Raw genomic sequence first — 16,922 nt, 5'->3', positions numbered from 1 at the left:
CACTTCCAAAAACTAAAACTATATACATTTGACTGTTTCCCTCCCAGTCAAGGACTCGGGCCAGGGTAACAATAATAATAATAATAATAATAATAATAATAATAATAATAATAATAATAATAATAATAATAATAATAATAATAATAGTAATAATAATAATAATAATAATAATAATAATAATAATAATAATAATAATAATAAGAAAGAAGAAGAAGAAGAAGAAGAAGAAGAAGAAGAAGAAGAAGAAGAAGAGAAGAAGAAGAAGAAGGAGAAGAATAAGAATAATAATAATAATAATAATAATAATAATAATAATAACAAAACACACAAATATCATTCTTTAACAAGAATCCCACATGGACCAACCTTGGTTTTAAAGAAGACTGTCTCCGAACAGCGCTATACCGCAAAGCCATTGTGGCGCTATAGAACAGCATTCCCATTGCCCAGTTTGTGATCTCGACTCGTACGTACATCATGGTGGAGTAGTTGGACTTATTCCCTTTGAGTATTTGGAATTTACCGTCTCTGGTCACCTGTATAGATAGAACGAAGATGACGTCACTCAAGCCTTTGTTATTGTATTTTGCCATCCGCGTTTGTGAGCGATTCTCACTAAACTGTATCAACCACACTAGAAAAGTTCATGCTTACACACAGTTTTGTATGTTGGTCCGTTATACTTCCGGATGGCATTGTTATGAGCTTCTTAGCCAAGCGCATACTATCTATAGAGAAGAAAAATATTTGATTTTTTTTTTTCTTCTTTAAAAAAATTTTTTTTTGGGAAGATGACGTCACTCTGGCCGTTGTTATTGTGTATGCCATCCACGTTTATGAGTAATTCTCACTAAACTGTATTAACCAGACAATAAAAGTTCATGGTTACACAGAGTTTTGTGTGTTGGTCCGTTATACTTCCGGATGGCAATGTTGTGAGCTTCTTAACCAAGCGCAAACTATCTATACGGTTACAAATTAGACTTAATTATTACTATTCAATAAAAATTAAAGTAGTCCTTCAGAGCCATTAGGCCCATGGAACCGGAGTTTATCCCAGTTTCTATAGCTTGAAACAGATAATAGTAATTACTTGCTACACTTTGGATAGGACACCTAGTCTGTCACAAAGTACTTTCTGCCAGATCATACAGATCACTGCTAGGTGGACAGGGGAGTCAGAAAAAAATCTCGACTGCACCTGGGATCGATCTATCTCAGTCCCTTTGATTGTCAAGCGAGTGCTCTACCAACTGAGCTATCGGGACCCCTACTATTCAGTAAGGCCTGGAGAAATTTTGAATACATGTAAGCAGTTACATAATACCTTTCCATCAGGTGATTGGCAGTGGGGGGGGGGGGGGGGGGGGGGTCACGAAAGCACAGTTGGTAGAGTACTAACTTCACACGAAGGGAAAGGAAATTGATCTCTGGTAAAGTCAAAAGAAATGTTTTTACCCCCCCAACCCCCCTCCTCCCTGTCGAACCAGCAAGGATTGGGTGGCTAGGTCTGTACGATTTGGCAGAAGGTACTTTGAAATAGATTAGTGTCCTATTTACAGGGTAACAAGCAATTGCTATTGTCTGTTTCAAACTGGGATAAACTCTATGTGTCTAATGGCTCCGATGGACTACTTTTTTATTCATCTCTTTTTTTAACGGGGTGATTTTTTAAAAAATATCGTAAGATGTAGATCTACTCATTTTAAGTGCTTGTAAATTTTAGTGCATTTAAACAAAAATATCAGTATTCAAAAACTCATCATCAGCATCGCATGGATTTAAATTAAAACGTATTAAAAGTAGATGTGAGCATCTGTGTTTTTGTGGGATATTATCATATTGGTTACTTGATTTTCTTGAATTATTCCTAGTTTAGTTAAAAAACGTTCGAGCACTGATTACGGTCAAAACAATGGCATTACACATTGGAGAGTGAAAGCATAACTGGTATACTTTTTGTAAATGGGAGAAATTTAAATTCTAACGTTGTTATGCACTGGCCCGCGCAATGCACAGTATGTATTCACGGGCCTCAACAGCCCCTACCCCAAACCCCCTTTTTCTTTATTTTTCGCCGTCTTGAGAACCCCTGAATAACGACACCTCTGGATGACGACATATTTTTTCAGTCCCGGGCAATGTCCTTATCCATGGGTTGCCCTGTTTTTTTAGGTAGCTGGGTCTAATTAAAATCTAATGGAAAGCGCTTTACAATAACCCTGTTCCATCAAAGACCACCAGCTAAGCAGGATAGTTTAACTCAACGGCATCATTCATAGCTCTAAAGGAAGAAAACAAGATGAGCTCCTGAATAGAATAGACAAAAATTTTCACAATTTCTATCAATGTTATGATTCTTTTTCTTTCCTTTTCTTTATTCTTTTTTTCCATAATTATTTATGCTTATTTTATTTTATTCATGTCAAAACTACCTTTCAAAAGAATCTCTGTAAAATACTTTTAGGAACAGATTTCAATATATATATATATATAGTATATATATATATATATATATATATATATATATATATATATATATATATATATATATATATATATATATATATATATATATATAATATATATATATATATATATATATATATATATATATAGTTTGGGCAATTTGTAAAAATGTCTAATAATATACATTTATTTAATATTTAATAATAAACATAGCATGACTAACTCCTTTCGCTAAAGATGGGACATTTTAAAAATTTAATAATAAAAATTAAAAATTAAAAAATCCCTTTTTTCATCCCATAGGGGGAATTTGTCTCTATGATCTATTCCAAGGGAAGACTGGAATAACCCAAAGGCCAAGCAGCACAGAGGTGGGTGATCGATCTCGGTACCTTTCCGGGTACAAAGCAAAGACTATAAACCTGAACCATGCTGCACTTTAGCTAGTGCATGATCTATTACCCTTGTATTGTGCAGCTATGGTGTCTAGTGGTATGACACTCGTTTTCGGATCAGAAGGTCCTGAGTTCGAGCCTCGCTCAGCGCATAGTTGAGTCCTTGGAAAAGGATCTTTGCTCACATTCTCTCACCGTACTCCGGTAAAAAATGAGTACCTGGCCATTAACAGTGTTGTCTCTGTCAGAAAAAAATTGTAATATCGCCTAACAGGCATCATGTTTCGTTCTACATGTTACATGTTGCTGTTGGTCAGGGATCCCTTGTCAAACGCTTTGAGCACATTTAATGGATATTGCACTACATAAAAGCTCAAGTTTTTTGGGGTTTTTGGGGGGGTTTTTTACCCTTGGGTTAGATCAGAAAAGCACACTGTATCAGAAAACACATCCATTGACCTGGTGCCTATAGCACATAGGGCCTTTATTTGAAGTTGCCAATCAATCTTCCCGCTTAACAACTGCACTTCTTGCCCGATCCCTATGTCTTCAAGCATTCTTTTCCACCATGACCACCTTTTAATGTTTTACTTTTCAAATTGAATCTATATTCTTCTTACCTGAGCATTTCCCATTAGCATGTTTGTCCTTGGAATTCTGACGTTATTCAAGATCAAAAACCCATTGTCAATGTTATTTATGGTCATCTTTGGGCCGATGTCCCCGACAGTTACACCTGAAAAAGGAGTAGTAGCCATTTTTTATTTCCATTGTTCTGTTGTATTTTTGGTATGAGACTTAACCCATTGCTTAACAGCTCAATCTCAGGAAGTTTAATCCCAACAACCAAGGACAGGGAGATAACTCTGCCGGAAAATTTACCACACATCACAAAATCAAGTGTATATTAATTAATGTAATGAGCTGGATAGAAATGAAATGCATATGACTGAATATAGCAGATGAATCAAGAAGGTATGGTGGATGATGATAATGTGATGATGTTGATGTAATGAATGTTATCAAGATGACGCTTCTGAGTAGAATTATGATATTGATAATATAGTCAGTGATAAAAGGATAAATGTCAAAATAATATTGATGAAACTAATGATTGACAGATATGTTGAGTTGGTGATAGAAGTGAATGATATGAATATAAAGCTAAATGATATATGAATAATGATAGAAAAATATGATCCTTTAGTATGTATGACCTCAGGGTCCCCAACTTATCTCCGTCTGTGTGAAGATGATATTCTACATGCTGTAGTAGCCTGCATGTTATTCCAAGCGTAGGTTATTAATGAGATAAATGTCCAGATGAATGACACACAGTACCAATGTATTAGGTTCCAGACGACAATGTCTAATGCAGTAATCAAACAATGGATTGTTCTTCAAATCATGTAAAGGTCATAGTAAGTTATTATGTCTACTTTGTAACAGGTTTCAGTTCTTGTTTTTGTTCATTAGGTAATAGGTTTCAGTTCTTGTTTATGTTCATTAGGTAATAGGGTTCAGTTCTTGTTACTAAAAGTTGCTTTATGGTCAGGTAAAGTCCCAAAAAAGGTTAAAGAAAGGCCAGATCTATAGATTTTGGAAAGAGAATGAAAACATCGAAAATCAATTCTTAAAAATATCAACACTCATATAAAACTCAGTATATAACCTGATAAGTGACACATCGCAAAATAGCACTGGAAACTCGGGTATCACTATTATCATAAACAATCAATTAAATCAGAAATGCCGATAATCACAACAGAACACAATATTTCAATAGATTACAAATAACATTGAAATCTCACCAACAGAGCAATACTCAAAAAGAAATTAAACAACATTAATTTCTGTTTGGTAATACTGTCTCACAACAGAGACAGGAGTTAGAAGCCGTGATAGAACGTTACTATGGACTTTCACAACAGAAAATACAAAACGTCCTTCTCCACCACGGACTTACAGCAGAACTGAAGACGGAAATACTACACCCTCAAGTTTTAGAGTGACAAAAGAAATAAATCAAGATAAGGTTGGATGTCCTGAGTCGTGCAAACCCTAGGCAGTTCCCTACAGCACCATAAAACACAAAGGCATTTCCTTACACTGATTCATCACCAGAATCACTACCAACATCGTCATCATCATTTGACATGGTCTCAAAAACCAAAGAATTTAGGAAATCAAAGGCCATTTTTTAACTTTTTTTTTCACTTCGATTTTTAGACCAAATTGATAAAATCGTAATCCCACTAATAATTGTCAAAATCGGATAAGGTAACAAGTTACTTTCACTTTCATTCTTCTCGTACTTTCAGAAATTTGTATTTTTTAAGTAGTCATGTATTTTTCTGACCAAAAAGAGCTTCAAAACAAAGCACTTGATATGGGGAATCACCGGATACAAACCGGTGTTCTGCCATGATCGGAGTTGAAAATCAGTGGCTGCAATCGGACGTTCTGTCAAGCGATGGGTTAAACAAGAAGAGCATAAAACTATCAGAATCTTGTTTGCAGTGGCTATGTGGTCTTGAGGTATGACACTTGCTTTCGGATCAGAAGGTCCTAGGTGAGTCTCGCTCACATTCTCTCACCATAGTCAGGTTTAAAATGAGTACCTGGCCTTTAACAGTTTTGTCTCTGTCGAAAAAAAAATTGTAATATCGCCTAACAGGTGTCATGTCTCATTTTACACGTTACGTATTGCTGTTGGTCAGAGACCCCCTGTAAAGCGCTTTGAGCATGTTTAGTGTATATTGCGCTGTATAAAAGTTCAAATTTTTGGGGGATTTTTTTGTTGTTGTTTGTTTTTTGTTTTTTTGGGGGGTTTTTTTGCAATGGTGAGACACAGGCAAATTTGGCTTTAAAAAACCCAAGTTTTTCTTAAAATATGTGAGTTAGACATGAAATTTATTGCAGTATCTAAAAAAAAATTAAAAATTAACATAACTAAACATATTATTAAGAAGATAATTAGCGCAAATGAAACCTTCTATCATGTTTCCCCGATCAAAACACTTTTTCTACCCAATTACGGAACAAACAAATAATCTTAATTTACTTGACTTCCAAATTACAGTTTCATCAAAAGATGACCCTTACCTGGCATAGAAGTGTGGTTTTCAAGACTGCGAAGCTGTACGATGAATGGCTGAAGACCAAATTGTTTTCCATTGATAACCAGTTGTGCCAGAACAATAGCATGAGTTGAAGACTTACCCACTGAAAAAAGAAAAACCAAAGATGGTCCTTTTTTTATTATCGTTAATATTACATAATAAGTCAACTTTTCAAAGAGCTAAAACAGAACAGCCTAATACACTAATGTCACGATCCTAAATGGCAGAATGTTCAGACTATTATAAAATACAATCTAGATTATGATTGCAAAACATTAAGAAGTCCTTAAGAGCCATTTGGGCCCACGGAGCCGAAGTTTATCCCAGTTTCTGTAACGTGAAACGGACAATAGTAATTTCTTGCTATTCTTTGGATAGGATGCTAGTCAATCGCAAAGTACTTTCCACCAAATCTAGCAGACACGGCTACCCAGTCACTGCTGCTTGGACAGGGGGATCAGAAAAATCTCGACTGCACCCAGGATCGATCTTGGTCCCTTTGAAGCGAGTGCTCAACCAACTGAGCTATCAGGACCCCCGCCAAACATTAAGGCTTACCATCGGAGGGTTCTGGGTTCGAGTTCCATTCTGAGTGGCGCATAGTTGAATCCTTGGAAAAAGTTCTTTACTCACATTCTCCCAATGTAATCATGTGTAAAATGAGTACCTGGTCATTGGCAGAATTGTATTTGTCGAAAAACATTTTTAATATCACCTAACAGGCTTCATGTCTCATCCTGCATGTTAAATGTTGTTGTTAGCTAGGAGCCCCATGTAAAGCACTTTAAGCATGTTTACTGGATGTTGCACTGTATAAAAGTTGTGTTTGTTGTTGCTGTTGTTTTTGGGTTTTTTTATTTTTACTACAAAGTTTTTATCTTAACTTAAATTTAGGCGCCTAGAGCTGTTTGTATATGGAATAAGTGTGGTATAAATGATTTACATTGTTATTTTTTTATCATAAAATTCTGGGCAGAATAAATACATACAAGATCCTGGCCACCATTTCATGGACGATACTTTGGGTGAATTCATAACAAACTCATCTGTATATGAATCAAATGTAGCTGTGGTTTCCAGTTTCAACAGATTGGTGCCTGGAAATGTTCAAAAACATTTAAAGTAAAGTAAATAATTTTTAAAATCTGAAATTTATACACTAGAAAAATGTAGAAAATAGCCTGTTGTGGTGATAGTTGTAGTAGTTAGTAGTAGTAGTAGTAGGAGTGGTAGTAGTAGTAGTAGTAGTAGTAGTAGTAGTAGTAGTAATAGTAGTAGTAGTAGTAGTAGTAGTAGTAGTTGTAGTAATAGTAGTATGTGCGGCTATGTGGTCAAGTGATATGACACTCGCTTTCGGATCTGAAGGTCCTGGGTTCGAGCCTCGCTCAGCGCCCAGTTGAGTCCTTGGAAAAGGCTCTTTACTCACATTCTCTCACCGTACTCAGAGATGTAAAATGAGTACCTGGCTGTTAACAGCATTGTCTCTGTCAGAAAAAAATTGTCATATCGCCTGACAGGCGTCATGTTTTGTTCTACATGTTACGTGTTCCTGTTGGTCAGGGACCCCCTGTATAGCGCTTTGAGCACATTTAGTGGATATTGCTCTATATAAAAGTTCAATTTTTAATAATATTTTTTTAGTAGTAGTAGTAGTAGTAGTAGTAGTAGTAGTAGTAGTAGTAGTAGTAGTAGTAGTAGTATTAGTAGTAGTAGTAGTAGTAGTAGTAGTAGTAGTAGTAGTAGCAATAGTAGTAGTTGTTGTTGTAGTATTACTAGTAATAGTAGTAGTAGTAGTAGTAGTAGTAGTAGTAGTAGTAGTAGTAGTAGTAGTAGTAGTAGTAGTAGTAGTAGTAGTAGTAGTAGTAGTAGTAGTAGTAGTAGTAGTAGTAGTAGTAGTAGTAGTAGTAGCTAAGTAGTAGTTAGTAGTAGTAGATAGTAGTATGTTAGTTAGTTTATAGTATAGTAGTAGTAGTAGTAGTAGTAGTAGTAGTAGTAGTAGTAGTAGTAGTAGTAGTAGTAGTCGTAGTAGTAGTCGTAGTAGTAGTCGTAGTAGTAGTTGAAATAGTAGGAGTTGTTGTTGTTGTATTACTAGTAATAGTAGTAGTAGTAGTGGTAGTAGTAGTAGTAGTAGTAGTAGTAGTAGTAGTAGTAGTAGTAGTAGTAGTAGTAGTAGTAGTAGTAGTAGTAGTAGTAGTAGTAGTAGTAGTAGTAGTAGTAGAAGAAATAGTTTGCTGAATAAGAGGTGTTGTGAATACAATTTTAACAAAGCTACAAGTCAACTTAAGTTCTGCCCTTTCTCCATTGTGAAAAAAATCATAACTATACTTTTTCATTACACGACAGCTATCAAAGTAAAGGCGAGAAAAATGAAGAAAATTTTTTAAATTGCAGTCAAATGTTAGCATTACCGTGCCCAAGTTCAGTCTGTGCATAAGTTCCAAGAATTTTATAGTTGAGGGCCAATGGGAGCCATTTTGCTTTCTGTTCATCTGTGCCAAGCCTCTCAAGGGCGGGTACAAACATTGTGTGGTGTAGAGTGAAAGCTTCATCAAAATCATTAATTCTCCTAGAGATATAAAGATTTGAAAAAGCACAATGAAGGAATAAATATTTTCAAAATCTATCTTCCTCTTATTCTTTTTTTAATCATAATGAAAATGTTGCTGCTCAAAGCTCGAAGAAAAAAATAACCATAAATATTGAATTGTAAGCTTCAATTTATTCGACGAAGACGGATACTGTGGATGTTTCGAGTTTCCCCTTTATCAACAAAACAGGATGAATGAAACACTACAGACAAATGATCTCGTTATTTTGTCAATCATACAAATTAAAAGCTTAGAAAAATGAACTATTATTTTCTTCTTGGTAATCAGAGGCAAGGAGAAACTAAAGCATGGCAAAGTTGTAAGGTCTTTGACCTGAAATTTAAATGAACTAAATTTGTCTTGAATTAAAAATTAGTCCCAGCTCAAAAGAGTGCTGTTCTTATGGTAATGAACAGAAGGAATTACATTATGTCTTGCATAATTTCATAAAAATCAAGCAGGCACTGGTGTAAGATAAAGATCTTGTTCACATCTTTTTCAGAGGAACGAAAAATTCAAAAAATGCCTGTTAGGCCCTGGATTAGCTTTTCCTTTCAAGCAGGATTTCTTATAAGTGTTATGATAAAGAAGTCCCTTTGACCGAGACATTCTCAAACTTACTTTGAGACAGTGTAATAATCCTCATCTGACCACTGGTACTTTTTACGCCATTCAAAAATTTTGACTGACTTTTGCACAGCTCTTTCATAAGCCTCTGATTTTGGTAGGTATATCCTTCCCTTGTTATGAAATAATGGATCGCTGTAAACAATTTTTTCTGAGGATTAAAAAAAAACAGGAAACAGATGAATTAGAGGCATACAGCAGATCTGACGTAAAGGTTAAATCAAAATTTATTTACCAGAAAAATAAAGATAAAAAAATAATTCGGGAAGGGGGGGGGGGGGGATAGGGGGTCTGCATCAACCCAAGATCCAATTATAATCAATTCATAATAATAAGATCTATTATTTGTTTTAATAATATTGACAGAAGTGACCCAGAATATATAAATAATGGAATTAATTGTGCTACATAAGCAAACAAGAGCACTGAACTGAGATCACCAGATTTTAGATTCCTACCAATACCTTCAAAATAAAATTGAAATCTTTTGGCAATAAACAGTTTTTCAAAAGACATTTATTTATGGATTGTATTTGTATTAAGATTTTGATAAAAATAGAGAGAGTACAAACCTAATTCTTTTCTTCGTCTAGTTTTCTCTTCTCCTCCATCAAACAAGTGAGTTAATTCTTTGATATTAAATGAAGCTGTGGCTCTTTCTTTTAACAAATCCTTGTTAACTCCAAGAGAGTTCAAATCTATATTGAACGCTGAAGACATCTTGTTCATGTATCTGAAATGACTAAGCCATGAATAGAAAAATACTGAATAGATGTACTAAACTGATTAGTCAGTCAGATATAAAAGCAAATAGCACGAGAGATTTTCACTGAAGTCGGAACCTGATTCTAATCAGACTACATTCAAGACAACAGGATGACTTTTTATTATTATGTTTTGAAAACTGGCATTTAATTTATATATATATATATATATATATATATATATATATATATATATATATATATATATATATATATATATATATATATATATATATATATATATATATATTATATTTTTTTTTTTTTTTTTTTTTTTTTTTTTTTTTTAACAAACAAAAAAATTGAGCTTTATACAGAATAATATCCACTAAACATGCTCAAAGTGCGTTACATGGGGTCACTAGCCAATGACAACACTTAACATGTAGGACAGACAATCAGACATTAGGCTTTTAACGAAATCGGGCCGAACGAGACGCCGAACGCCGAACCCGAACGGATATAGCCTTCTCACATGATCATGAACGAGATCTGGATAGTGAAGACTCTCAAGCGGTATGCAGCATCGGATCTAAGGTCACGTGATAGAGGATAGCTTGGGTTGCTGTTTGCTTCAGCTGACAAGAAACGGAGAAGGAAAGAATGGAGACTACCTCAGGCCTCCCCCTACCATGTGTTAGGGGAGGGCAAAGTCAGTGTCATTCAATAGTCTATAATTGTGCATGTGGCGCTCTATACGGAGAGAAAACTATAAACTGATTACGGGGGAAGGTGGGGGGAAGTGGGAGGGGGGGTTTGACCCACAAACAACCGAGGTGTTGGGCTTCGGGTAGACCATGATACGAAATCAAAGAGAAAAGGCCGCTGGTACTTGGATGGTGGAAATGGTTGGGTGGGGGGGGGGGGGGGGGGGGGGGGGGTAGTGACAATCAGCATGGGATGTATACATTAACATTAATAATATAGGCAATAGATGACGAGGGATGTGTATTGTTTGTGTATTGTTTGTATATGTTTGTGTGTGTGTGTGCGCGCGCGTGCGTGTGTGTGAAAGGGATTACACAAAAACACCTTTCTCTGTAGCTTCCAAATGATTACGTATACGATAAATTTGAAAACCACATTGTTTGAATCAGCTTCCAAAAAGGAGAACATTTATCTTTGTTTCACAAAAATAGGTTTAGAAATAAAATTTTTTTCTAGTAAATTGATTTTGAAAAAAATACTGCTCAATTTTTTAAAATTTAATGATAGTTTCTTTATTTTCTGGTCGATTTTCTTAATTTATATCTCATTTTTCAATTCTCAATGCGACGAGCTCACTGATGTATCTCGTGTGATTCAAAAGTGTTTTGTTTTTTTAATATATATATATATATATACTGAGAGTCCTGCCTCACTAATTAATTCCTGAGCGTTGAGATGGTGACGCAACTATTACATACAAGACCTTGCAGTCAAGTCGGCAGGGCTTTTGGGTTACACAACCACTATTTACCCATCGGCCAGCAATACTCTTTGATGTATACAACACTCACCGCCTTTACGCAAAGCCGCTTGCCCATAAATCAAGAGATGATCTCCTAACTGTTCACAAGCGAACTGTCAAACGAGTAATCGATGATTGGATAAGAATCTCAAGATCTCATTTAATAAGGTAAGTTTTGGAGAGGTGATATCCCCCCCCCCCCCCCCACCCCTCATTGGACAGAACTTTCATTGCGTTATATCATATAAGCTCCGCCTCCTCTTTCTATTCCGGAGTGACGAGATTAGACGAGAGGACGGGAGAAAAAATTGATCACGTGTTCGGTAAGTCGATCGGTCGGTCTGCTTCGGCGTGTAACTATAACTCCGTATTAACAGAGAGAGCTGTCCTTTGAACCCAGCATTCTGCGAATAAGCAACTTTCAACTAAGAAATATTCCTCCACCTTTACTTCTAAGAAAAATCTGTTTTTAGCCTAGCTTACATTACATGTCCTTCAGAGATGAACAGGTTTCACTTTCATTTACAAATTTTCATTCAATTTTCAAATAAAATGTTAGGCTCACTCATTTAACTTAGTCTCAATGTAATTTACAGTAAGGTAGGTGTTACGGGGTTGTTTTATATAGGGTTCAAGATAACTGCATTGCCATAAGTCAAAAGTGACAAATGAGGCTCTCAAATTCCGAAATTAAGGTTTCCCAAATAGCTTCTATAACACTACATCAACTAATTATGAAATTGGTCGTCTGTTAGAAAAACATTAAAGCATCCTTATGTCTTGGATGTCGGAGCAAAACTGTTTCTTTGTTCCATTCTGGAATAACAGAGGTTTGTTTAAACGCAGTGGCTATTTTTACAGTCCCGTAAAGATGGTTCTCGGGGCTATTTTTACAGTCCCGTAAAGATGGTTCTCGGGGCTATTTTTACAGTCCCGTAAAGACGGCTCTGGTGGCTATTTTTACGGCGTTGCGGTAATAGATTTATAAATAGTAATAGGTTGGCTGAGTAGACGCCATTAGCTCTAAAACTCTCACTCACTTCGTTCAGATGCGGCGAGTTAGCAGCCTCTCTCCCTAGAAAGAGGAGAGCTAACGCTACGTAGCTCCTCTTTCTAGGCTCTCTCTCTCTCTCTCTCTCTCTCTCTCTCTCTCTCTATCTCTCTCTCTCTTTCATTCATTCTTTCTCTCTTTCATTCATTCTTTCTCTTTCTCTCTCTTCTCTCTTTCTTTTTACTTTCTCTTTTTTTCTATCTCTCTCCCTCTTTCTTTCTTTCATTCTTTCCCAATCTCTTTCTTTCTCTATTTCTCCCCCCCCTCTCTCTCTCTCTCTCTCTCTCTCTCTCTTTCTCTCCCGGTCTTTCTACATTCTTTCTTTGTTTCTCTCTCTCTCACTCTTTCTTTCATTCTTTCTCTATCCCTTTCTTTCTGTCTTTCCCTATCTCTCATTTTCTCTCTCTCTCTCCCTCTCTCTCTCCTCTTCTCTCTCTCTCCTCTCTCTCTCTCTCTCCCTCTCTCCTCTCTCTCTCTTCCTCTCTCTTCCCTCTCTCTCTTTCTTTCATTCTTTCCGAATCTCTTTCTTTCTCACTCTCCCTCTCTCTCTCTCTCTCTCTCTCTCTCTCTCTCTCTCTCCTCTCTCTCTCTCTCTCTCTCTCTCTCTCTCTCTCTCTCTCTCTCTCTTTCTTCCTTTTCTCTTTCTATCTCTTTCCCTAGTGGTACCTCAAAGCCTAGGCAGAGGGGTCTGACCTTAGAAAGCGTTAGCTTTCCTCTTTCTAGGGTCTGACCACAAGGTGAACACCGCTTTGGCGGAGAACAATAAAACAACCTCCTAACTGGGAAGGGGAGGCAATACAGCGACCACTCTTGTCTGGTCGGAACAAACACTGGGTCAATCGGTAAAGGAGTAGGAGCAACGCGATGGTGGGACCAAAGCAAAATGCCCTCTCCACCTCGGCGCCCCAATGAGGATCAGTCTTGGGCACCTCTATTCTTTTGGATCATGACCGCCCATGGTAGAGAATCATCATCATTATTTACTTTCTTTTTTTTTTTAAATATTATTCAAAAGAACAATATTTAAGCATGAGGTGTTTCGCAATGTGCATCTTTACCATGGACTTCCACATGGGGGGGGGGGGGGGGGTAGTCATTTGTCCACAATATGGTTGGGAGGTGGGTGGGGGGGGGGGGGGGGGGGTTCTAAAATTATGATCAAAATGTGTCCAATTGGTTTGTGAACGGCCTCTTTTCTGAAATTGGATTCAAACCCACTCTCACGTGAGAAGACTGCACCCTGAATGTTAGACGTCTACGTCTTTTAAAATTGTATAAACCGTTAGTCCTTCCTGACTGGTTATACTGGTAAAGTATAAACAAAAGCCAACCTGTAAAGTATTATAACTTGAGGGGTGTCGACTCAAGCAGGAACTAAATATACTTTCAGTGTTTGATAATAGATCTATATTATGTATGTTTGACAGAAAAAAAATCAAGACATACAACCTAACCTGCCCACTGAAAACGGGCTGTTCTGTACTGCAAACATAACTTATGCAAAAAAAATTTTTTTAAAATTATATGTAATAAAAATGACAGTACCATAAAAATCGCTAAGAGAATTGACTTTACATTAATTGTTTGTTAATTTTAGTTTTAGCTTTAGATCTAAATATGTTAAAGATCTGTACATCTAAATATCGGGAGAAATGATATGTGAAGTTTGTGAATACTGCAAAAAGATGATAATCTATAACTATGCGGATAATTGAACAGAATCGCATCAATGCCGTAAAAATAGCCATGAGAACCGTCTTTACGGGACTGTAAAAATAGCCATGAGAACCGTCTTTACGGGACTGTAAAAATAGCCTCGAGAACCATCTTTACGGGACTGTAAAAATAGCCCCGAGAACCATCTTTACGGGACTGTGAAAATAGCCCCGAGAACTATCTTTACGGGACTGTAAAAATAGCCACTGCGTTGTTTAAAAGTGATTTTTGAAATCTTTAAGTTTACACTTCAAAAGTCTTACGTTTTGCATTGTGTGGACGGCTTTAGTACCCTTTAGCATTCTCGTGAAACGTTTTATTTTTCATGCAACTCAACCTTCATTATTTAACTCATTCCCAGAGTCATGATTTGAAACCATCAAAGGACCTCTCTCTCTCTCTCTCTCTCTCTCTCTCTCTCTCTCCCTCTAGGGAGGCCTTCCGAAAGCTCCTACATCCCCAGTATTCTTGTTAGGGGGTTTGGGAGGGGGGGGGGTTATAATGTTCTAGTAGGGGGTTTGGGAGGGGGGAGACTTTTTTTTTTAGTTTCCCCCCTCCCACCTCTAGATAGACGTCCATCTTTGTCAAGAGTACTATTAATAAAAGAATACTGGGGATGTAGGAGCTTTCGGAAGGCCTCCCGAACAAAATGCCATTGGTCATGGTATTATAAAAATGAAATAAACAAATAAAAAAGAAAATGTTGCATGACATGGGCGTACATACATTATTCATCCGGCCTTATTCATCATCAATTAAAACATTTTACTGACTGTCGTTACTTACTCCTATACGGATTACTTCTACTCCTGTTAATTTCAAAAGTCCGAACCAAACACAACGATAATGGTAAAACTAAATCAAAATCACATTAAAATAAACGAAGATAAACGTGTTGACGGATATTATCCTTTATGTATTGTGTAAAAAGAAAGACCATAATAAGTCAGAATGCAGTCATCCCTGCATCACAATGTTGTTTTGGACTTGGGGCGAAGGGCTAAGGGGTCATGACCTCATTTATTCTCTCTCAAAGTTATTCCGCGATAGATATGAGTTGACTGAATATTATGTCTTCGTCCTCTATCTTTCAACAGTGAAAGTTCATAATCAGCTTGATTTAATCAGATAAATGCACGATGTTATATTAAACTGTTTTCTCTCATTTGCCATGTCCACAAAGATTGACGTCAATCAATCAGCTCTTTGTTGGTATATCCGACTGGCAGATATTGTGAGTATGTTAACTAAACGCATAGCATAGTTGGTTGTAAAGAAAGGGTGATTGATTATATTACTATGTCTTTCCTAAGCTATAAGCAGCGGATATATGACTGAAAGAAACTGAAGTTCAAAGCTGTTCCTATGTGTTTTTGCTCTGACAATCTTGAGACGCAGTCAAACGTCATTTCAACGCAGTTTGATTCCACATTACAGGTAAGAAGTCAAAACGGAATTTCTGACAATTTAATTGTTATTTTTTTTAAAGAAGAAAATTGATAAAAAAGGAAAGGAAAAAAAGGAAGAAAGAAAAGAATAAGATAAGGTAGGCACACGTGAATTTTGAATGATAACTAACAGGAAGAGGTATTTTGTATGCATTGAAAACATAGCCCTACTATAATACTCTTTTAGTACGCCATGATTGAAAATGTATTATTTATTAGTTCAAGGCGAAATTTAAAAAAAAATAAGATTAGACTTTATTTAAATTCAAATTATGTCTCCATGGTTACCCATTTAGATACTCTGCAATAATAATAATAATAATAATAATAATAATAATAATAATAATAATAATAATAATAATAATAATAATAATAATAATAATAATAATAATAATAATAAAGTTTATTCGTATAGCGCCCAATCCCGTTGACAAAACAGCTCTAGGCGCACGAAATTGTAAAACATCATTAAAAACATTTTTGTACACACCCATTTATACAAGCCCGCACACACGCGCACACACACACACACACACACACTCACTCACTCACAAAGACACACACGTTCACCAAAACGTGCATATGCATACAGAGAGGAAAAATATCTGTTAAACATGAATTATTGAATAAAATTATAATATCAGGACATTTAACAATAATGGCGGATGAAGGGAGATTATAATATTATGTCATGATAATTTTGATGTAAGAAATTATGCATATCCAGGGACGGCTGGTAATAATGGGCAGGGTGGGCAAATACCAGCCTGTTTTTTCAAGTTATATGCTGTATTACCAGGTCCGAAATAATCAAATTTAAATTAGATAATTTCAAAAGTTACTACTTAAACGTGATACTTCGTACTGAAATCAATTTGTGTGTATTTTTGATAGATTGCGAATCACCATGCACCCCTGAATGCATAAACCAGGATACGCTCCTGTTCTTTTTTTTATCACCCCCCCCCCCCCCCCCCCCCAACCACTCCACTCCGCCCACATCGTCATCTCATCGTCACGTCGCCTGACGATTTTCGCTGTCTGGCCTCTCTAGTACTAGGTCGGGCTAATTCAAATGAGCACACCTTATTAACCAGTGAAAACTAAATAGGGATTTTGGCAAACGAACTTTTCTTATTTATTGCCTTACTTGTGCTGGTACCATTGATGTAATGACTTTGGGACGGTTCCAGTATTGAATTAAATTTATTAATTTACTAATTTTATATCAATTTAGTATTAATTTGTGTTGTTTTTATATATTTGTTTATCCATTTAAACCATTTCTTTTT

At 36.1% G+C, this 16,922-nt stretch overlaps 1 protein-coding gene across 1 annotated transcript in view; it reads right to left on the bottom strand.

Moving 5' to 3' along the window:
- LOC144975169 (peroxisomal acyl-coenzyme A oxidase 1-like) overlaps positions 1-15,181 on the bottom strand; it is a 32,866-nt gene extending 17,685 nt beyond the window's left edge. The window contains exons 1-8 of the mRNA XM_078918966.1: positions 14,969-15,181; positions 9,774-9,943; positions 9,196-9,352; positions 8,395-8,552; positions 6,976-7,083; positions 5,970-6,089; positions 3,485-3,600; positions 367-536 (exon numbers count right to left, since the gene is read on the bottom strand). Coding sequence (XP_078775092.1) covers positions 367-536; positions 3,485-3,600; positions 5,970-6,089; positions 6,976-7,083; positions 8,395-8,552; positions 9,196-9,352; positions 9,774-9,930 — 986 coding nt within the window. The 5' untranslated portion in view covers positions 9,931-9,943; positions 14,969-15,181. The remainder of the gene's footprint in view (positions 1-366; positions 537-3,484; positions 3,601-5,969; positions 6,090-6,975; positions 7,084-8,394; positions 8,553-9,195; positions 9,353-9,773; positions 9,944-14,968) is intronic.
- Between the last annotated feature and the right edge of the window lie 1,741 nt (positions 15,182-16,922).

Source organism: Berghia stephanieae, chromosome 6, assembly GCF_034508935.2.
Source record: "Berghia stephanieae isolate SIO BIC M18660-M18661 chromosome 6, UCSD_Bste_1.3, whole genome shotgun sequence".
NCBI lineage: Eukaryota > Metazoa > Mollusca > Gastropoda > Nudibranchia > Aeolidiidae > Berghia > Berghia stephanieae.
Note: the sequence above shows the minus strand (reverse complement) of the source record. Positions and strands in the feature narration are given on the sequence as shown.